Here is a 23,353-nt window from a genome sequence, read left to right on the forward strand (position 1 = left end):
AATAATTAAAAAAACTCCACACAGACAAAAAAACCCTACAAACAAAACCAGCACCCAGTGGTGTCACCCACTGCACAGAGGAGGGACATAGGACACCCTCCCTGTGTCACCTCCTTGTCACTGCTCTGCCCACCTGGGAGCACTGGGATAATTAAATGCCATCACGGTAAGTTCTGGATTTCAGGACAACATTTGCAAGGAAGAACTCTTTCTGAGGGTGGTGATCTGTTGTTTGGCTTTTTTTTTTCCATACATTAGAACATTTATTTCTCAGAGAGAAAATATAGTCTCAGACAGTCAGATTATAGTAGGTAAAATTAGCTTTTTTTTTTTTCTTTACAAGCATAGATTTTCTTATTACTTCTCTTATACCATCTGATATAAACAATTCTAGAAAGCAAATAAACTCACTTTCTACAATAAATAGAGCAATCTGTGCTTTACAGCAGACTGACAGTAACATTTAGGTTCTGTAGCAACAACAGGATATCAGCCAATCCAAATTCTAAATTCATTTAAAAACCAAACAAAAAGAAAAAAAAAAGAGACCAACTCCCAAGACCTTAAAACATATACACAGGTCACTAGTCCACAGCTGAGCTACCACCTGGAAAAGTGTATGTTCCTTTAAATAAATTACACTGTGTGCATATAAAAGACCCAGCAACACAACTGAGGACTTCAAGAATGGTGACAATAGGTCTAAATAATTTAGAACATTTTACAACTATATACACAACATCCTTCCCTAGCCACACTCCATGGGCATTTTTATCATATTTTTACAAACTCCTATGCCCCATCTCTGTATGTTAAAGGAATCTTAAAATTCCTTCAAATGCAGTTCCATGCCCCAATGTATAAGAAGTGGTATTTTTAAAAAAGTAGAGCAAGTAGAAATGGCAGTGATTACTCCCTACTATTCATTATCATTAATTATTATTATTTTGACTCCACATTCTCTTCAGTATGAAAAAGTTAAAAATAATTTAAAAATACTGAGTTAAAAAGCAAAATGATGATATTCAATCTACAATCTTGCTTTGCACCTTTGGCTCTTTAAAATGGGAAAGCAAAGAGGGATATGCAACAGAAGAGATCAGAGAAATCATAAAGTCCTTGGCTAATAGAAAAGATTTAGTCACCAAGTTCCCAAACATCAGTTTGTCCCTGGTTTTTTGTTGTTTTTTTTTTGCAATGCAAACCCAAACCAGCAGGGATTGTCTGGGTTTACCTGGATGACAACACTGGAGACCCACACACCAGGGAAGGATGTGCACGTGTGGGAGAAGGTGAAACAGCAGAGGGGTTGTGTGCTCTGGTCAGTGCTTGCTTTCAGTCCAAAATGTGGCAGAGGAAAAGAGGGAGGCAGGAAAGAGGAGGGGGGAAAAAGGAAGAGGAGCCTTACACCAAATGTGCATAAACCAACACAAAAGATGCATCTCCCTCCAACCCTGATCAACCTCAGTGCCTGAAGAGCTGCTCCAGCTCAACAGACACCTCCAAAATTACTTCTTAAAAAAAGGAAGTTATCTTTTCTTAGGTTCTGTGCTAAGTCATGATATGAAATGTTACTGCAACAAGCAGAGTCACAGGAATCAGAACTGAAATGTGAAACTACAAAATCAATTTCTAAGACATACAGACACAGATCAGGTAATCTGATTTTCATCTTTAAAGCTCTGTGCATCTGTGCATGAAACTGTGCAGGGGGGGAAGGTACCAAAATCTCAAGGCTTTCTAAATGCAGTGAGAGAAACCTAAACATGAAAACACAACGTAGGTAGGCAGGAGAATCACATCAGAGCTCCCAGCTATGATTCTGTGTGGTTTTTATGTGACAGGACAAGGTCATTTAAAGAAAAATGGAAAGGCCAAGGATGGTTAGGGTAAATTTGGCACAAGAAAGTCCAGTTGGGATTTCTGTAAAGAATCCTGGGGGTGCCAGGTTCCCAGGAATTACCTGGGACTGGCTGACAACTCAAAACCCTGGCAGTCCAGGAGAGGCAGGGGACGGTGCACGAGGTCCCAACATCCAAGTGCTGTGTGCTCTGCTCACTGCAGCAACTCACCTTGGCTCCTGTCACCTGTCAGCTTTTCCAACCTACCTTACTCCCTGTAGACTACATTTCATCTCCTGCCAGCTCTTCAGCAAGACACATTCAGGAAGAAGCTGGACAAGGGGTTTTTTTGGCACATTTCAGGGTACTCCGAGGCGTGCTGCCAGCTGCTGGAGGTGCTGCCCTCTGCAGTGCAGTGAGCTGGAGGTGTGGAGGAGCACGAGGGCTGCCCCAGCAGCCCCTCACAGGTAGGTGGCTGGGATGAAGGGGTTGTCCCCCTGCACTCGGCTCAGGTGGATCATGGCTCGGTCGTAGGCCACCTGCACCGACTTGCGGATGCTGGTTTTGCGTCCCTCCATCATCTTCAGCTTGTCCACGGTGTCATCCACACCCAGGGGAAAGACTTTGTCCCGTGGCAGCCACTGCCTGCAGCAGAGAGGAGTGCACAGAGCTGTCACCTCCTCCCCAGGAGCAGTTACACCCACGTGATGTATTTATTCATCATCACCGCCCCACAACGATGGTACAAGTGTTTAAATCCCTGCATTTGACACAGAAGAAGCCCCTGCAGCCAAAATGCCTTCTGAGCACAGACTTCTCTGCATGTTTGGATCCCCCAATTTACATGTAACATCACCAGAATCCCTCTGTGCTCCCCCATCCCAAAGATCAGGTTGAATCTTCTCACTCACACTCACCACGGAGCCATGGGCACACACTCACCAGGTTCTCTTGTTGTCAAAGAAAAGGACAAGGAAGAGTTTTTCTCCTGCCTCTGTCTGCCTCTGCTCCCCCAGCTTCAGGACATCCATGGGGGGCACAGGGATGGGGACTCCGTTGTGCAGCAAACCCTCACGTGGCATCTTGGGGTCGATAATCTGGGGACACGGGGGGAGGACATTTAGCACAAAACCCTTCCAAGCAATGAACAGAATGCATTATTCTTCTGGTCTTTCAGTCTATCCAAGCTAGACAGGTTAAGGCTACTTTGGGTGGGTAAGCAAAATATCTTGTTTTCTAAAAACATTTCATTCTGAGGCTTCTCCTGTGGGAGGGAAGCCAGTCAGTCCCAAAGCCAGGCACCCCCTCTTGAAAAAAGGATCTGTGTGGTTCTGTGTGGCTGTAATGCACTTACCCTAATGTGTAATTCAGTACAAACTCAGTATTATTCTGTTCAGCAAAGGATTTCCCTCCCTCACACCAAACTCCAAATCAATGCAATGCTCCTGCTGTACTCCACAGGCAAATGTGATTTCACAACAGCTCCATTCTGGAGCAACTCAGCTGACATCAGTGGCATTGCTCAGATTTACACTGCATTAGATCAGAACCTCAAATATTCTGAGACTTGACAAGCAGTGCTGGCTCCATCCAGCCAGAGGAACAGAGACTACAGTAATTTTGAAGATAAGTCACAACAAATACATCAGTGCTCCCTCTGTAAAGCACAAATGTCCATGTGCACATTTGTGCTATGTCAGCACAGAAGAAAACAGCAGAGGGTGGCTGCAACACTCAGTCTGTTCTTCTTCCCCTCCTAAGGGCTTGAAAAAGTAGATTGGCTTTGACATTGGCCATCTGTAGGAATTTATTAAGACACTTTGCCACCACAACAGGCTGCTACAGAAAAAGCCTTTTTTGGAGGCAGTCTCAGTGGTTAAATCCATTCTAAGCCACAGTTTAACTCTGGCTGTGGCCACGTGGAGAACTAAAACTGCTTTGGCTGATCCATGGATGTTCCCTCTCTTGGGCTCCCACTTGGAGTAAGAGCATGGATGAGGGTCACACTTCCAGCAGAATCTGCCCTTTTTGATGGCATTAATACATACCCAAAGGCAGATAAACACTAAGAACTAACATTCAAGGGGCAGATAAACACTAAGAACTAACATTCAAGGGACATGCATATATGCTCATATTTAAATCAAACATATGGTTGTTGCAAGAGGATGTAGACATGAGAGGGCCAGCTGGGCACCTGCAGATGGAGCTGTGCTCACCAAACAGGAAAATGAGCAGGCAGCAGAACCTGGTGCCTGCATTGATAAAATTTAGGTCTTCTCATCCCCACAGTACTGATGACTTTCCTCAGAGCAGAGGGGAGTGAAAGAGCTCCTACCCCTGGCAATGACAGACCAATGTTTTATGAATCTTCTGCAAAGCTCTGAAACAATGAGCACAGGGAAAATTCACTGTGCAAAGGGGAAAGGAGAAAAACAAAAAGCATGTATTACATTCTTTTGGGAAGTTTTCCTTTTCTGTCTGGTTACAGTGCACAGCAGAACTGTGCTCTGGGCTGCCTGAGCTGCAAGGTCAGGTTGTGGAAGAGCCAGAGGTCACTTACCAAGGCAGGGTAGGAGGGATAACCACGGCACTTGGCCCACACCAGCTCCAGGGGCTCCAGCTCAGCCTGGCTCTCAAAGGACATCAGGAGAGGCCTGCCTAAGGGACAGCAGGAGACAGAGCTTAGGGGCTGGTACCAGCAAGAGGGTGATGAAAACACAAGGAACCACACTCATCTCACCCAGGCCTCATCTCAGTAGCAAGCAACTAAAACAGATGAACAACAGATGAGCTTGAAGCACATTGACAAGACAAAAAGGAAAATCACTTGTTTGTATCTGTATGAACTGGGTGTTTATGATAAAACTCAGCATGTACCAAGCTCCAGCCTTCTTTGTGCTCTGGCAGTACTAAGATAAAGCCACAGTCTCCTAAATCATGGGTCTGTGCATGCATGTGGCTTCACATGAACCCTTCAATACAGAAATGCTAATCAGATTGAGTCACTGAAATCAAATGGATTTGGTTATAGAAATGAAATGGGCCAGTCCTGGTCCTGGGAAAGGAGAAATCTTCCTTAATAAAAATGTTATTATGCAATAACCTAAATGTGTAACAGAGCAGGTAACAGTGCCCAGGCAGGTCCAGCCTGGGTAGTTTGTGCAGGACTGGCTCCTGGGTGCTGTGAGATGTGTTCCCCCTGGTTCAGGTGGGTGTAGAGCAGGGGGTGCTGGGCAGCAATTCTCACCTGAGCCACTGAAATCAGAGTCTCCATTCACACCCTCCAAGAGGGGCACCCGAGAAAGAGCCGGCTTCCCTCGGCTCCGCTTGGGAGGCACCAAACCACTGTCAGGAAAAATGCAGGGCAGTAGGAGAAAACAAATTAACAAAGACAATGGATTCCCCAAACTGGGTTAAAATCCCGAAAAATTACTGCACTGGTGCATCACTGACATGAAAAGAACACTGAATACTTGTGCAAAATGTGATTTCTTCTGGTGAAAGCACACTGGACATCATCCCAGCTTTGCCATGAGCCATGAAAAGGCCTCACAGAAACCCAGGTGTAAACATGAGGAAGAAGCCCAGTGAAGGCTTCACACCTGAGAGCTGATGTAATGATACCTGGAGCTTGCATGGGCTGCACCAGTTGTGTACAGGCTTGAGAGATGACACAGCAGCCCTCCAGTAAAACTCCAGTATGAAACTGGATGTTGCCAGCCCATATCCTAAACATCCTTTCACCCCTTACTACAAACATTTCAGAAAATGGACTACCTCCACCTCAAGCAATCATATTTTTTCACATATTGTATTTTTTTTTCTTTTACAGTTTTATAATAAGCAACCTATTGTGATTTTGACGTTGAAAAAGAAAGACTGGAGAAAAAGTAGCAAACAGATCTGCTCCTGAATGGAATAATTGCACAAGTTATCCACAAGACATCAGATGTCAGGTGCTTGCTTTAAGGCTGTTCAGTCATGTTTGAAGTGCCCAGTTCTGCTCAAACCTCTGAGAGGAAGAAGGCAGCTGTTTAGCAGCTGGTAGAAGCTCAGCTTTACCTGCAGTGCTGAACTGAAAATTTAAATTCAAGTTTTTCTAAGTTTTGGTTCCCAAGAACTGCATCAGCAGAGAGGATGTACTGAGAAAGAGCAGTGTAACACACACTCACTTGCTTGAAAAATCAAGCACTGCTTTTGGGACCTGCAGTTTAAGAGGACAGGATGAAAACTCAGCAGCTTTTTGTGTTTCAGAGTCAACACACAAGTAACTAACAGTCTGGGCTGGGTATGGAACTAAGCAGTCAAAGAACAGAATCAGAGAGACTAACCCAGACACAGAAGGTGTTTCAGGAGCAGTTCTGCCTGGGCCACTCACCTGCAGGCTTCAAACACCAGCCCACTGCCCAGGGCAGAGCGTTTCCGTGCCTGTCGTTCCCCGTCGGGGCAGGAGGGTGAGTGCTGCCCGCCCTGCCTGTGCTCCTCCCCGTTCTCCAGGGAGCACTCCAGACCCCTCTGCAGCTTCACACCGTTCTTGGCTTTTTTAAAAAGGACCGATGTCCGCCGGCCCACGCTGCTGAGGGCGGGGCTGGCAGGGCTGTCCGCAGGGGGCAGGGCCAGCCCGTTGAGGCCGTTGTTGGACAGCAGGCGATGGAAAGCCTGGCTCTCCTGCTGCAGAGCCTTCTTGTCGAAGAGCTCCCTGTCCGACACCATCCTCTTCTGCAGCTGGTTCAGGGACCTGCTTTCACTGATGGGTTTGAGCGTTGGAGGGTCCTGCAGAGAGTCCAGCTCTGAGAGGGTGGGTGCGGGTCCTGTGGGCTCCAGGGTTGGAGGGTACGGGAGCTTGGCACCATCTCCTAAAGGAACAAAGAATCTGCTTGAGCTCTTTGTCAAGAGTCATTCCCAAACCCACCAACAGCCATCCCCATCTTTCACTAAGGTCACAGGAGAAACAGCAGGCTTTGACTGCTGACAAGCACTAAAGAGCTGGAATCAAAACCCTGCTGCTCACCTTTCTCCCCTTCCTCATCCCCGTCCCTGGGCGATGTCTCCAGCCCCTCCTGTGGCACAGTGTCCCCGTTGGGCAGGGCCTTGCTCTGCTGCTGGGCCACTTTGTGGCGGATGGAGTTGATCTCGCGCCGCAGGAGGCGGATGCGCCGCGTGCGGGCGCCGCTGGAGCGCATGGTGCTCACCGTGTCCAGCTTCTCCAGCAGCTCCTTCAGCTGCGCCTCCAGAGACAGGTGAGCCCGGTTCTCCGGGACCAGGATGTTATCCACTGCAGCACAAGAGATGGGAACAGTGAAGGGAAGGAGTAAGGCTTTTTGGAGAAGCATCTGGGGCCAGTGCCAGGCCTCATTCCCTTTGGTGCTGTCCATGAATCGATCACTTTAGCCTGGGGATTTAGCAGTCAATAACTCTGGAGCTTGGACTTCCTTCCTTGGATAAAAAGCAGCTGATTCAACTTGCACTGTCCCTCAGTTCCTGTTATTGCCCCAGGGGCAACAGTGAAAGGACATGTCTGCACAGCACACAGAACAGCTTGTGGTCTAGGCCCTTGTCAGAAACCTATTTCTTTGTCAGATTAAATGACAAAATCAGACCACAAACATAACTGGCCAAAACGTAACATATTTTCCATTCCTCTGGCTCTGCTGGAGGGCTGGCATCCACTGGAGCAGGACAGACAGCTGAACACCTACACAAATTTCATAATGACTGTCCATCTGCACCCAAGAGGGTTTTACCACTTAGGAGCCAGATGGCACACTGCAAGCTCTGTGTGCTTGATGGCTGTACTAAGTTTAGCCAAGTTACTCAACCAGTGCTTTGGAGCTGCATCTCAAGAGGACTGTGGGAATGGATGTGGTTGTGTTGGGAATGGAAAGTCTCAGCTGGAAAGATTGCTTAGGTCCCAGTACCTTCACCCTCATCACCCCCTTTCAGCCCTCAGTGCTCCAGCTAACCCAGCTGCTGGACATTTTGCCAGTTTACAATGAAATATATGAGCTTTCCCCAGAGCAAAAAACCCCAGACCCAAGTTTGCACTGCTCTTTAAAATAATGAGTGTGTACAACATTCCTGGCACAAATCAAAGAGCACAGGCAGTTTACAAGGCTCTGCCAACACAGACATGCACTAAGAGAGCTGGAGCAAAGCTGCACCTAGCTCAGAGTGCCCAGCTCACCCGAAATCCCACTCTCTGGGGTTTCTAAAGGAGCTCTATATGTGCCTAGGTAAACAGATGGATAGGAAAATCCTCATTTGCAGAATGGCTACAATTTCCATGCAGGCTGAACAACATGCTCAGAACTAAACCTACGATCTTCCTGAGGGGGAAAAAACCACTACTCATTACTCACCATCCTCCCAAGAAAAGCGGTAAAAGTCGTGGGGCTTGGGCGACTCAGGCAGGTGAATCCCCACGCCAGTGTCAAAGCCGATGCTGTCGGCCTGGCGGCGCGCGTGACGCAAAATCGCTCCCCCGAGGTCCCGGAGCCGGACAGCTGCTCGGTGGAAAATCGTGTCTTTAGCATTATACCTCATGCAGTTGGCAACTATAAGGTTAAAGTCTTCCTCAAACTCATCCAAGGTTCGGTACAGGTGGGACTCCAGCTTCCGCCTCATGGTGGAAAAATCCATTGGGTTGGAAATGAATTCCAGGTAATCTGGAACCTAAACATATAAAACCTGTACAATTACAAAAACCATTTACTAGCCAACCAGAGCGCACCCATCACAAGCACTCTTAATGCCCTTTCCACTGGCAAGGGGCAGCAACAGATGTTCATTTCTGTGTCACCCAGGCAAGGCAGACATGCCCTGGCTCTGCAAAACATTACTCATCCAAAAAGTGCTAAACTTTCAGAAAAAAATACCCTTTTTTTTTTGTCCTGGACACATCATGAGACCTTTTTGAGATAGTTTTCAGTCCACCAGCAGCTTGAGACAAGGTGGTTTGTGCTTCTGCCCAGCAATATCTCATCTACAACCCACTAAGCACCTCTAGGAAAGAGACTTGCCTCGTTTAGGTTAACAGGCTCTGTGAAGATCTGGGCAGCATCCTTCTCCTGCAGCAGGTCCAGGGTTGTGCGGAGCAGGACATTGAACGGGGTCAGCTGCAGCTCCATAGCAGCCTGCTGCACCTTGACCTGGCAACAGAACACAGCCATGAGGACACTCACCGAGGACAGGACCTGTGAGTGGTGTCTCCCTCCAGATTCTTCTGAATCATCCCCCCAGCTTTACTCAGTGGTGGAAATCTCAGGCCAGCATTGTTGTAGAACTTCTGGCAAACACCTTGCACTCTCCATGTACAGTGCCCAGTCCGATCCTTTTACATGGGGAACTCCTGTTCATTCAATCTCACAAAGTCAAAACAAGAGGAAACCCCAGGAAGTTAAAGGATACTACAATTAAAAATGAAAACAGGTTTTTCATGCCTGGTAAAATATCCTGGAGAACTCCCTGCCTCAAGATATTGTTATTATGTCAATTAGCAACATTATATAAAAATTAAAAGTATGCAGGCATTTGTATGAACAACAACATCCATAATTAGATTAGAGAGCAAAAACAAAGTTTAAGACATAAGCTCTCAGGCTTCAAGGCAGAAACCAAAAAACAGTGATTAGATGTCTGCAAATTCCTAATCCAGTTCCCTCTATCCTTTAGGAAGTCTCTAAGACTGCTTGATTTCAAGCAAACAAGTTGTAGCACTGAAAGTCTCCTGCATGGAAAATCTATTCAAAGAAGACTGGAACAAGATAAAAGTATTTATTTGTCCTTTAACATCTTCATTTCTTTGATCTTATAATCACTTGTTATGTCATTAAGTCAACACTTCAGTAACAAAGGTAAGCAAGTCTGTTTACACAAAGCAACCTGCATTTGATGTGCTCAGCAACAAGACTGAATCAATGAGAGAATGAATAGAGACAGATACAAAGACCACACTTTTCCCCAAAACGCAGAGAGAGCTTGCACAGGACTGAAGTTAAGAGCAGGAACTCGACAGAACTCCCTACCTGCTCCCGTTTGAGCTTTTCCCTCTTTCGGATGAGCTCGATGAGCAGCCGAGCCCGCTCCAAGTCATGCCGGAGCTTCTGCCAGTACTTCAGCTCCTCCTTCACTGCACTCGTCTTCTCATCCTGCTCCTTCTGCAAAATATGAGTGGGGTGGGATAAAAAACATCACAGGCTTCCTGTGTTTCCTTCTTTTTCTAGGAATCCTCTGAGAGTTGCTCTCAGTCTTCCTCTTACTGCCTTGTCTCTTGTTCAGGCCACGTCCCCTCCTTCCTCCAGCACTTAGCTGTCTAACAGAGAGAACATCAGCTTTCCTAGATTTTACCTTATCTGTGAAGTTACCCCAAATTATCCTGCAGCTTCACCCTGGGAACACACTTCAGTTTGTGCTCACTTACAGCCTCCCTGCTTTTACATCCAAGTTTATTACAGAGGCTGGAAATTTTTCTGTGCATCGGAGCAGCAGCCCAAAGCACTAACTCAGTTCTTCAGGCATGAGCACACCAAGAGGAGACCAAGAGAGACTTAAATCTGATCTTTTCCCCCTCACTCCCCTCCCAGCCATGTGCTAAGCTCAGCTCCTGCTGGAAGGCAGGCTGTGAGTCGAGGGGAGCAGGGGGTACCTGCTCGGCGTTCCTCTGGGACTGCAGGTGCGAGTGCAGCCGCCGGATCAGGGGCACCCCGTTCCTCGCCTGCCGCTTCAGCAGCCAGTAGTTGTGCAGCCTCTGCATGAACTGGTTCTTCCTCTGCAGGGAGAGCCCACTGCAGATCTTGTTCAGCCTGAAGGAAGCACAGAGTGTCATGGAGCCAGCTGCAAAGCAGTCATGGCTTTGCAGACCCTAGGGTCTCCTGATGAAGCTTTGCAGTGTTGTGTCAATGCTCCCTCTGAAGTACACACGAACTGGGACAATGTGGGATCTCCTCAAGTGCAGACAGATGTGCCCCCTTTTCATACTGGAGGGTTCCACTAAGCACTTGCCACAGCACAAAGTAGGAAATCATCAATTCAGCTCCAAGCCTTAATTTCAAAACTACTTCCCGTGTCAAGAACCTTCCAGGGGCCATTTAAGTTTGATATTATTAATCTGGAGCCTGGGAAATTAACTTGACAGGAGTCCAAGAATAACAGATCACCTATTTCAACCTTTGCTTACCATTCTTATCTAACACATCGTGCCTTATCAGCCTATCTGTTAAAACAGACACATCAACAAACTTCCTAAGGCACCAAACAAAAATTCAGCACTACCTAGTTCTGCATGAGGGAGAGCTGGGAGAAAAATACAAAAATACAGCCAAAGTCAAAGCTGCTTGCAACACTGTCAGGTTTGACATGCTCTGTAGTAAAAGGAGGAATTAGGAAAGTACAAAATGAGATCTCAAAAATTTTAATAGTGGGATGACCCCTACCTGCCTACCAACCTGTAATGCCTCAAGTATTTTAAAAATGCCTCCATGGTGGATGGGTGCCTGCTATTAGTGACCACCACAGAGTCTGCATCACACAACAGCTTGAGATGGCTGCTCAGCAAAGCCAGAGAACTACAGTGACACTCAGAAGAAACACAGCCACAAATTATGCTGCAGAGCACCCTGAAATGAGTTCTTGCTAAAGACTGAAGATTGCTTGACTGAAGATTCAGCGTTTCCAAGGTCAACAATGAGAGGGACTGAGTCCTTAACACAGACTGTGTTCAGCTACAGCTGTCCAACTCCTTCCCTAAACCTGCAACACTCACCTGTAAGAGGGAATTTGTGCAACGGTCACCACGGGCATGGACGAACGCCCTTTGGTCACATCACCAGGCTCCTTTTTGATCTTTTGCTTCAATTTCACTTGGTTTTTCTTCACAGACCCTTTGGGAGGGCCAGAATTGACTTCCTCCTCTTCCTCCTCCTTCACAGTGACCTCCTGCCAATCACCACCAGCAGCTGGACACCCTCTTCTCACCGTGCCAGGCGGGGAGTGGCTCTCACAGTAGGCAGTCTTGCGCACGGTGAACGTCGTGCCGTTGATGCTGGTCTCCCTCATGGGCTCAATCTTCATGAAGAGACCGGCTCTCTGTGCACAGGTGACATGGAAGGCAGTGTAACAGTTCACCTTGTGGCACTGGATAGCAGCTCCCATGCCCTTCTGCTTGCAGATACAGCATGTGAGCTTCCACCGAGCTGGAGGGATGTTATTGATCCCTTCGATGGGCTCCAGGAACACAGTGTTTGCAAAGCAGACCTCTGGGATCCAGATGGCACAGACCACGTGGGCCCAGCGGCCATCACTGGTCTGCTTGAAGGCTCCCCCTTTGTTTGGGCAAAGGACACAATCCACGGGGTGAGAAGGGGACTGCAAGCAGCAGCGGCAAAGCCACTGCCCCTCGGGGATGTAGGGCACGCCGTAACACTCCTGGTGCACGGCCAGATTGCAAATGTCACAGAACAGGATGACATTGCTGTTGTGACACTCATCGTCCATGCAGACACAGCAGAAGGCATCCTCATCGATGAGGGACTGCTGAGCCCCGTTGTTCCGGCTCTCGAGGTACGACTCCTTTTCCAACCGATCCACCAGCAGCTCAAAAGTGTCAGCAGAAACTGTCCCATAACCATCAGCCCTTCTCTTCTCGTTGACCATCTCCAGCCATGCCAGATCCTCCTCATCCATGTCATACTCCACTTCTACGTCGAGGTCCTCGGGAGGCTTTTCAATGTACCGGTAGTAGGCAGCAGGGAGGGGAGGAGCATCTGGCTGGCTGAAGGAGTCCACCACACGGAACTTGGGCTGGGGCAAGTGCAAAGATAACCCCGGCGCATGTTTGGAGCAGGACTCCTTCTTCTTGCCTTTGGAAGGTGCTTTCTTAGACTTGGAAGTGAAGAGGGGCTGCTCACTGTTCTCCTTGTTGCTGTTGCACTCGGTGATGTCCTGTGCTGTCAGCTCGTCCTCGGTGATGAGCTTCAGGGGGTCGTAGATGCTGATGCGGTGGAGGCGCCCGTCGATGTCCACCTCCACGATGCGCTGGGCCTGCGCGTAGGTCAGCGTCTCGCGCGTGGGCGAGCACTTGAGGCTGTAGGGCGAGGGAGAGCGCCTGCCCTCCAAGTGCTGCCGGCACCTCCTCCGAGGTTTCCTCATCCCTGTGCTCCAGAGACCCTGGGACACAACAGGACAGAGGACAGGGTAAGACAAGAGACAAGCAAGAAGGAGCACAGACTGCAAAACTCACTCAATGCTGCAATGGAGAGAATTTCTACCAGAGACTCCAGCAATTTCAGGCTCACCGAGTCTTTACACCTTAGATACAGTCAGGTATTTGATATATCAGCCATTTCCTGCAATGTGTATCAGAGCAATGCACAACACCCTCCAATTTCCTCTGTTTGCACCTCAGATGTACATTCCTCCACACCACCAGTGAGATAAACTCAAAATAATTTGACAGCACAATATACAAACATGTCCGCCGTGCACCCAGATCAGCAAACCATTCAGATCCACTGAAATTCAAACAAATTCTTGCATCATTCACATATCAAACTCACACAAACCAACAAGTTCTCCTCTGCTCTTTTGCCTGTGACTTTTCATTTATATCCCCAAATGTGCTGGATGTTTTCCAGATGAAAAGGAAAGCACCATTCAGGTCTTATGAATGCAGTTTCCAATTTAATATTTTTTTTGTCAGCTCCAGATGAGAAAACGAATGGTTCTCCCTCAGTCCAGGAGGGAGCTCCTCCAGGTTTCACAGCTCAGGGCTGCCACCACCAACCCTTCCATCCTGACACTGCAGATGCAAAAAAGTCCCATAATGAAAAATCATCCTCCAGTTTTGCTTTTCCTTCTGTCAAGGGTCACAAACAGAACCAGAGGATGAACTGAGCAATGCAGCAGAGACCAGATGTGAAGCCCTTCTGCTCTTCCACAAGGAAGCAAAGAGGGATAAAAAGGCAACAAGCAGCATGAATCCCAATGGACTTACGAGCTCTGGCGTTAGCCCCTCTGGAGCCACAATTCCCATTCATCCACCTGAGCCACCTGGCTATGGAGAGTCCACAGGGCTACAAGCAGGAAAGCAGCAGACAGCTCCCAGCACCAAGGGCTGTGAAATGACATTTGCTCAGAGCCTTAACAAAAAGCCCCAGCCAGCTCTGCCCGCACAAACTGCTAATCAGCAAGCCAGATAATTAGCTGAGAGTCGGCTGCTGACATTAAGGAGGTGCCTGTCAGAGGGGAGCAGAGGAGAAGCCTGGGGAGATGGTCTGGGGGAGGATTCAGACATGGTGGCAGCAGCTCGGTGATCGGAGGGCAAAGGAGGGAGCTGGCAAAGAGGGAAAGCAGAGAGGAAGCCAAGTGAGTAATGCAAGAGAGAAGGGCAGAGTCAAGGATGGGAACATGACTTATGGCAATAAACAAGCTGAGGCTGAAAGAAGTCAGAAAGGAGACAAAGAAAAGCAAATGTAAATGCTCTGTGAGAAGATAAGACAGCCCAGAGCTTATCTGTTGATATGCAGAGGCCTGAAGCAGCACCTCACCCTTGTTTAAAGCAATCCACACATCCAGTTCCTTTCTGTGGGACCCACAGACAAGGAAACACACCACAAACCCACAATTTGTGCTCAGCCAATGCAGTATTTGTGCTCCATGAAGGACATAATTCCAGAAACTCTCAACTATGTGCCACAGCAAGCAGCATCTCACAGGACCAGGACCTACATGAAGTCCAAGCTTATTCCAGAAAGAAGGAGGAAATTCCAGCAGCAATACTTTTTCAAGTACTGGTTATGTGAACCACGAGATTAAGCCATGGTATCACCTGTGCCTTAAGAAATAAACAGGCTCTGGGAAAGATTTCCAAACTCTTCCCTGCAGCCACAGAAATAAGCTGCAGGTGCCTGTTTCAGTATGCACTCCCACAATGATGGAGCTTGTAAATGCAATTTTACCTCACATGTAAAATATAAGATGTTAATTTTACCTGCAAATATAGGTACCACAAATTTTGGTGGTACTTTTGCCTTAAAACTTTAATCAGTCACTTGATCCACACACTGCAGACATCCAACTGCACTCGTCCCAGCTGAACTCCAATGGCTTCAATCAGTAGGAGAAAAGACTTTTAAAAAGAGGTTACAAAGGTAACTTGATCATCAAATAAAAAGAATAATTAAAAAAAAAATCCTGCTGACAAACAGCTCTGTTACAATTCAGGCTGGTACAAGCAAAGAGGATATTGGAGGTAAAAAGATATATGGAGGATAAAGTAATTATTATGAGCTGCCCACACACATCATTAATATTGTGTTCAGGAAAAATGAGGTAACAGCCAATTGCTTGGAATGCTGAGGGACAAGGAAATCTCAGTGAAACAAGCACCTGAAGGAACAGTTGTTTTATCTGTTAATGGGAAAAACAAGCATGCAGAGTTCCTTTAGTGGAACAATCAGTGTATTTCTAGGCAAATTACCCCAAAGTGGGCTTTGCACCACAGCAACCAACTGCCATAAAACAACCCGTTTGTAAAACACACAATTACTTAGCACTATGAAGAAGCACCTAAAATGGCATGGAAATTGCTGCCAGCGAGAGCTGAGTGCCTGAAATGAGACATACACCTGGATATTAAGAGAGACACCTCCAAAATACCCTGAAAGCAGCAATGAAATCAACTCAGACAACTGAGCTGAGCACTGTGACCTTGCTGTTGTCTACAACAGAAACTTCTAAACAGCAACCTAGGAATGTTTTGATTCCCTCTGTACAACTGAAAACACGTCCCAGCTACACATAATAAGGAGCCCCTCTGCAAACAGCACCTGTGCACACTGAAATGCTAAAGATACTCAATATGAGTGGGGTTAAATGCTATTTCAGCCCATGCTGAAAGTTGCAAAGGTTGCTGATGTGAAAGTAGAAAGTTCACCTTTGCCACAACGTGCTCAAGGCATTCCAAAAAGCTCCCATCACCCATTTCTACTGGGGATTACAATGGGAGCAGGGGGGGAAGTTCCCAGTGAGCACAACTGAGCAAACAAGGTGGCTACAACTCATAGAGCTGCTGGGAATGAATTTAACTCCACCCCAGGAGTTCCTTCAGGAGTGGTTTGATTCTCCTGAGCAGCAGTTTCACACTTGTGGGCAGTTACTGCAACAGGCAACTGAAAAACCAAGCCCATCATCAGGATACTTAAATTTACTAGAAAGGGGGCTAAAGCTTCCCTGAGAAAAACAAAGAGATCAACATGTATGGAACAACATCACAGTACAGGCCCCTATTATACACATAGCCTGGAATGTTGGACACAAGTGGGTCCTCTAAAGGAAAGACTGTGATTTCCACCCATGCAATGCTGCCTTGGCCATCTCCAAGGGTTAGAAATACTTTTCTCACACTGCAAAAGACCTAAAGTTATAAAGAGTCTGGGGTTTGTTGCTACCAAAGGCTGCCCCTCTTTAGGACATCAAGCCACACACGAGGCCTGGAGATGTTCCGCAGCACGGCTCGCCTGCACCAGCAGCCACTGGGATTTAAAACCCACTGCTGTGCAATGGGGAACAGACACCCATGGAGCCATTTAAAAAACATCTGTAAGATAAAATCAATAGATGCCAGAGGAAAGAAACAACCTGAAACAGCTGCGGCTCCCTCTGCACCTTTTGCCAGCCAAAACATCAGCAAAACTCCTGCTGCCCTCCACAATGTCCCTTATGTCCCTTCATGTTCCTGCCACATCTGTGCTTGCTCACGGTCCCCTCGCACACCTGCCAGGGGTTTATGCTCCTCATACCAACATTGATGCCTACAATGAAATGTGTCAGTGCCCAAGAGATGTCACAGAGCTGCTTGCCTTGGCACATGCAGAGATCTCGATCTTTATCAATGCCCTGATACTGCTGTAACCAAGTCAAGCATGCGAAATGCACCAGGCTCGAGAGAGGCCCTCCCTCTGGAATGGGGAGGGTGCGAGACGGGCTGTGGATGAAGTTTCAGGTATAAAGTCAGGGCTCAGCAACAGATGGGGTGCGCCATGAGCGGTGTCAGATCTCAGCAGCGACTGAGGGAACGGTGACATGCCCTCAGCTGTCAGGCACAGGCGGGAGCTCCTCTCAGGAGCTATCCCGCAGGGAACTCCAGTAGCAGCCAGCGATCTGAGCCAAGGCACAGCAGGGACTCGGACAGAAATGAAGCTGTCCCAGGGAAGGAGGAGAAGGAGATGAACCGCGGCTGGACGGAGCCAAGACCCGGACCCAGTGCGGGACCGCTTCTCCCCACGGAGCTGCCACAGCCCCCAGAGAGCGCGAGCGCAGCAGGGCTGCACGGCCACTGGCTGCCGCCGCCGTCCATCACAGCGCCATCGCCAATAGCAGCGCGAGGCTCTGCGGGGCTACCGGCGGGTGCGCTCGGCCCCGCCTGGGCCAATCGCGTGGGAGAAGGTGGGCGGCGCCCCCGCCGCGCCGCGAAGACGGGGGGGCCAAGATGGCGGTAATGGGGGGGCCCGCTTGACATGGCGCTGCTTATTCCCCGTTCCCGGGCGCTCTCCGCCGCTGCCCCCTCCTCGGGGAGGGATCGCGGGCCGCTCTTGCCGCACGGAGACGGAGCAGGGACGCGGGAGAGGCCCGCAAGCTGCGGCGCACCGGCCTCCCTCAGCTCCTTCCCGCCCGCCCGGTCACCTTCCCGCGACCCCGGCGCGGGGGTGTGTGAGGGAGGAGAGACCCCTGAAGGAAGGGTGTCGCGGCCTCCCGCGCAGAGCTTTACCTGGCCGGCTCAGCGCGCCGCTGCCGCGGCTTCTCCACCGTTGCCGCCGCCTCCTTTTGGGGGGATTTTTTGTTTTTGTTTTTCTTTTCCTTTTTTTTTTCTTTTCCTTTTTTTTTTTTTTTTTTTAAATTCTCTCCGCCTCCCCCTCCCCTCCCCCCTGGGGCGGACGGGCTCACCCAGCCAGCGGCGGGAGGGGAGGGCACAAGATGTCGGCTCCGTCCGCTCCGGCTACTGCCGCCTCCTCAGCGCCGCCTCCTCATTGCCGCTGCCGCCGCTGCTGTCGCCGCTGCTCCCGCCGCTGCCGCTCCGGCCCCGGTGCCGCTTCGCCCCCCACCACCCTCACCTCCCCCCCGCTCCCCCCCGGGGCTCCAGCGCCCCCGACGCTCTCGGTGCTGTGGAGGCGGGGGGGAGCAGGGGACACACGCTCAAGATGGAGGCGGCGGTGGCGGCGCGGGCCGGCCGAGCGGCGGGGAGAGGCGGCAGCCAGCGGCCAGGCGGGGGAGGGGGCTCCGCGCTCCGCTCCCCCCGCGGGCAGGCACCGCCCGCCCCTCCCCGGTGCCTTCCCACACCCGGGCCGCGCCGAGCGGGAGGCCCCCGCGGGCTGGCGGTGACGGGAGGGCGGGGGGTCCCTCCGCGCTGCCCTCATGGCTTAGGCGGGGGTCGCTGCTGCCCGTGTCCCCCTCCGTGGCTGACGAGGCAGCACCGGGGAGCCGTGGCCTCCCGGAGGCCGGAGCTGGCCACCCCTGCGCCTCGCCTGTCCCCCACATCATCGCGGGGTTGGGGTTTGGGAGCTCCGGTACAGCCGTGCGGGCCCATCTCAGGCCGGTACCTCACAGCCGGGAGCCGTCAGGCCACGGGAAATGAGATGGGGGTTTTTGTCCCGGGCTCGTTTGGGGTGTCTTCATTTTGCAGCCCACTTTTTTTTTGCAGGAGGCGTGGGGTCCCAGGAAACACCCTGAAGAGCGGTCAGGTGCCAGAGTCCAACCCGGCTACGCTCCCAGAGAACCTTGGCCTGCCACAGTTAGTCTAAACAAGCAACATCAAACAAACAATGTAAATAGCAAGAGCGAGTATTTATTTTGTAGACCAATATTTCAGGTCCAGATGGCCTCTTCACATGCAGAGATGTGACAGGCTGGAGGGACAGTGAGAGAGGATTTGAACGAGGAAGAAGTGAAGTTAGCAACAGAGATAAGAATTGAGATAGGAATTGCAGAGGCTCCCACACTTACTTTTTATAGAGCATGCCACATACTTGAGCATATGTGTGTTCCACCTCCCACTCTGTGCAGAGTATTGCATAATATCACCATCTGAATTTATAGAATTAACTGTTTTAGAAGGAAGCAAAGAATGTTGTTTTCCCTCATTTACAGTCCAACTGGAGATCTTTTGTCTCTTAACGTATGTTAACCATGGAATCTGAGAGCATCTAGTCTGTGACAGTCTGTTTTGCAAAGTACTCAGGTTGGACCAGAGCTTGCTGCAGCTTTAAAAGCAAAGAGAAAGATGTTACTTACTGCTGAACAGTCTTTACATACCACCTTTGAAGTATATACTGTGTATTTATGGTGTATACTTTTTTACAGGTCTGCTATTTACATATCAAAACTTGAAAATAAATAATAAACTATTCTTGTCTTGCATGAAAAATAACATATCAAGGATTTAGAAATAAAGTCCCAATACTCTCACTGATTTACAAAGGATCTCACCCTCAAAAGAGCAGCTATGTAACAGTATGGTCCTAAGCATGAAGGATAAAACAAACCCTAAAACAACCTATAGCTGCATTTGCTTCCTGGTTAAACAGTAAATAAAATAATTTCAATAATTGATGGGCGACTTCAAAGGCTGAGAGAACTGGGTTTTTTCAGCCTGGCAAAGAGAAGCTTTGGGGTGACCAAATTGCAGCCCTTCAGTACCTGAAAGGAGCCTACAGTAAGGATGAGGAGAGACTTTTACAAGAGCATGGAGGGACGGGGCAAGGGGGAATGGTTTCAAACTAAAAGAGAGAAGTAATAGGAAAAAAATCCTCTGTGATGCTGGTGAGGCACTGGAACAGGTTGTCCAGGGAAGCTGTGGTTGCCACATTCCTGGAATTGTTCAAGGATAGGTTGGATGGAGCTCTGAGAACCTGCTCTAGTGAAAGGTGTCCCACAGCAGGGGACTGCAAAGAGATGTTAAGTCCCTTCTAGCCCAGACCATTCTGTGATTTTCCTTCTTTATGAGGGAATTTTAGCTGGGTTTTACTTGATTTTTTTTTTAATATGACCAACTTCTGCAAACTTTAATTTTTGACCTCAGTTTTGAAACTTTACACTCAATTTTGCACTGGAATTAGCTTATTATAATCATATTAGGTTTCCTATTAAGAACAGTGGGATGATTTGTGCACAGAGATGTCCAGACATCTCTGATGACTGAGGGCCGTGTGTTACAACATCAAAACAAGTTATTCATCATTTTGTTTTATATCAAAGCTGTGGAACTAACGTGTTATTTGAGAAAACGTTCTGAACTCTCAAATCCCAGAGGCACAGCTTAATTCAATTTCTTTGCTGTCCCAGTTTTTAAAGGGTGCAAGTGCAAAATTATTTGCTCCAAATGAAGGCAGCAGCCAAGACACCTCAAACAGAGTTGGGCACCTTCATTCATATTACAATTTTCTCCATGTTTATTCAATCATATAAGACATACTTAAAAAGGGAAGAGAAATACCATTTGGAATTGAGAGCTGACCTTTTTCTTTGTTGATTTATTAAGCCTCAAAACTGACTTATGTTTGTATCTCTCTTTGGCTGTTTGTTCTGCTGCTATTTTCTTCAGAATTGTCGAAATCAGAGCAATTGCTAAACAGGTCCCTTGTGCATTAAAGGTTAAAACCTGATATCTCAAAAGTGATAAGCCTCAGTTGCCATGTATTTTCAGTGGAATTTTATATACATATTTATAACCCTCTCCAGCCTCACTAACATCAGAGAGGTTACACAAGTACCCAGCACTACCTCCTCAGTGGCCCTTATTTTTTTAATCTCAGTGTCCTCTAATTTTAAAACATTTTTTTTTGGTTGAAGTATCCTGAAGACAGATCTGAAATTATGGTTTATGGCAGGAGAATTTTTATTTTTCCAGCCAAACCTGGCTAAAAGAAGTTAACTCACTCTCATGTAACAGCAAATCAATGAGGGTTGCAAATATACTAACCCTTCAGTATTATTTAATGGAGTGCATTCCAACAAAAAAGGAGAGCTGACTGAATCAGCTGTGAGCCAGCACCAGCTGAACATCACATTAAAAGCTGTGTAAGCTCATGTGCTCAGAAAATGGCCTTGTAGACAGAAATCAGGCAAAACATCCCCTAAACCACATTCACCTGGAAACTGTGACATTTTCAGTGTAGATTTAGACTCGATGATCTTAATGACCTTTTCCAACCTGAATGATTCCATGATAAGAACAGTTAGTGCAGCGAGTGTCCATCCTTTTGGGGGGAAAGCAAATTAGTGGTGGCTATTCTGGTCTTCATTCAATCTTTCATGTCTTGTTTCTCTCAGCTGTGAAAAGAAAAACAGCCATAATCACGTTTCCAGCCAACACTCTGCTGACCCACGATACAGGAAAAATGCAGAGGATTAGGAACGCTTTCCCTGGTTGCTCAGGCAACAGCAAGACATGGGAATATGAAAAGGTACTACCATCCTTTGTACAGAATCTCACTGGAGTTCTCCGACATGTTTATAATTTTCCATGTTTTTCTTCTTTCCCATTGTCACATACTTAAAACATGAACATTATTTGTTTAGTCTGCTACCTAGAGTGTGAAAATGCTAAATATAAAAACAGATAATCTGTCTTTTTCCTACAGGATAAAATAAGTAGTTTTCTAAAAGGCTGTGGAAATTTTCAAAATTGTGCACTGAAAGGTTTCTAGGTGGTATCCAAAACACAGCTATTATCTCTCTTTAAAAAATCCTCTAATTTTGTGGTATCTCTTAAGAAAATAAAATAATATTCCTTCATCTGTGTTTTCTTTGCCACTGACATGTGCAAATACCTAACAAATAGGCCCCATAAAGTTGCAACTTCACAGACCTAATTAGCTGTCAAAATAACCTTACATAGAAAGATTTTTTTCTGAAGGCTTTATCTTCCAAACTAAAAAAAAGGTGCTTGGAAGTCATAAATGAATGTAAGAATAGCAAGTAAATAGTATTCCAAGTTAAACATCTGTAAGTTATCGTAGACAGGCACAAAAATTCCATCCATATATCTGTGTAAATTTATATCATAGAAACTTAATACAAACAGCAAACATATTTTTGGTTGGCCTGATTTATGGAATTTTGGACCACTTAATGGCTGAGGGATTTTTATCTCTTGGTTTTGTGTTTTTAAGTATGTAAACTATACTTGTAATGAAAGGAATGTCCATGAATTATGTGTCAGTGTGAGTCATCAACCAGGCACTGCCTGCACCTCTGCATGAGGTAATTTCTGCTTTGACTCACAGTGTCTGTCAGGGTCACACACTCCCTCTCGGTTCTGGTGCTGATTTTGAAGGATCCCAGCCTTGGCCTGAGTCACTGGCTCTGTCAAGCAGGTGGTTTTCAAACTCCTTTCAGGAAATGTCAATAGGATTTCCCCCCACCTCTCCCTTCTCCTGGCTCCTTGCTGTTCATTGAAACACGTCCTCAGATGCCACAGCAGCACTGGGATGGTTGGTCTGTACAGATACTCTTTCCACTACCAACCTGCTACATTTTCTACTGTCTATTTTGAGTTCTTGGATGATACATACCACAAAAAACCAAATATACATACACCTCCAGGGTTCCTGGGCTTACAGAGCACCTGCTCCCCCCATTTGCTGGGGTATTGGGTAATCCTTTTGCACAGTGTTCTGTCACTGAATGGGGTTGGTGGGTGAATGAATGAAACCAGAGCATGGAGCCCACACAGCAGCTGTTGGGATTGCTCTTGCAATTTCAGAGCATTCAGGGTAAGTGTAAACCTACCAAGAAACCCAGTCCCTGAAACTGGGTGTATACTCAGCAGAAAGAGTGATGCTGAAGAGCCTTTATGTGCCATCCCTAAAACAAGTGAGGCTGATGTTTGCAGAATTCTTCTCACACCTATTTGTATCACATGTCCCCAGTGCCTCTTCATGCTTGTCCTCTGCTCAGACAGACAATTCCCAAAGGACATTTTAAATTACTCTTTACAACTATCCAAGTCCCTTTTCAACTACCAGCAGACTGCTCAGTACATTCCTTTATCGTGAAGGTGTTTTCTCCCTCAGCCATCATTACTGAGACAGAGGACTCTTCAGGTCTACCTATCCCCTTTTGAAGGAGGGCAAGGTGATGAAGAAATACCCTGCATTCCCATTTAGTGGTTCATGAGTTCTGGCTGAATCTGGCCTTAACAGATGACTTTGACTTTAGAGATTACTTTCTGCACAAGAAAACATTGAATTTCCAGGGAATCGAGGACACATCACAACAGTTCTGTGCTCGCTGTCCCTACCTAAGAGAGGAATGCAGCAAAGGCTTTGTACATGACCCAGACAGATAGGAGCCAAGAGAAACCTCATCTTATCATCATGGACCATGTGTGCAGCTACAGCAGGCAAACATCAACACCATCCTATCAAAAAGCTGCAGTCACTGCAGGGTTATCCCCAGTGCTGCATGCCATGAGCTGCAGCAGGGAGGCAGCCAAGCAACATGACATCACTGTCCAG

At 47.6% G+C, this 23,353-nt stretch overlaps 1 protein-coding gene across 1 annotated transcript; it reads right to left on the bottom strand.

Moving 5' to 3' along the window:
• Positions 1–226: 226 nt before the first annotated feature.
• On the bottom strand, positions 227–17,931 carry BRPF3 (bromodomain and PHD finger containing 3). Its single transcript, XM_059867829.1, has 12 exons — positions 17,608–17,931; positions 11,605–13,007; positions 10,489–10,645; positions 9,869–10,000; positions 8,864–8,992; positions 8,204–8,516; positions 6,856–7,119; positions 6,223–6,700; positions 5,092–5,189; positions 4,405–4,502; positions 2,784–2,938; positions 227–2,486 (listed from the first exon to the last, which is right to left on the bottom strand). The coding sequence occupies exons 2-12, from the start codon at positions 12,987–12,989 to the stop codon at positions 2,303–2,305; spliced, it is 3,393 nt and encodes a 1,130-aa protein (XP_059723812.1). The 5' UTR covers positions 12,990–13,007; positions 17,608–17,931; the 3' UTR covers positions 227–2,302.
• Between the last annotated feature and the right edge of the window lie 5,422 nt (positions 17,932–23,353).

Source organism: Haemorhous mexicanus, chromosome 25 (genome assembly GCF_027477595.1).
Source record: "Haemorhous mexicanus isolate bHaeMex1 chromosome 25, bHaeMex1.pri, whole genome shotgun sequence".
Classification (NCBI taxonomy): domain Eukaryota; kingdom Metazoa; phylum Chordata; class Aves; order Passeriformes; family Fringillidae; genus Haemorhous; species Haemorhous mexicanus.

What these genes read in the sequence shown, in the direction of transcription:
- BRPF3 (XM_059867829.1), bottom strand. Translation starts at nt 12,989, where the DNA reads ATGAGGAAACCTCGGAGGAGGTGCCGGCAGCACTTGGAGGGCAGGCGC. An exon ending in AAAAGCTCAAACGGGAGCAG is followed by an intron (nt 8,993 to 9,868) that starts GTAGGGAGTTCT and finishes TTCTGTTGCCAG; the next exon opens with GTCAAGGTGCAGCAGGCTGC. An exon ending in TTTGACAACAAGAGAACCTG is followed by an intron (nt 2,487 to 2,783) that starts GTGAGTGTGTGC and finishes TCTCTGCTGCAG; the next exon opens with GCAGTGGCTGCCACGGGACA.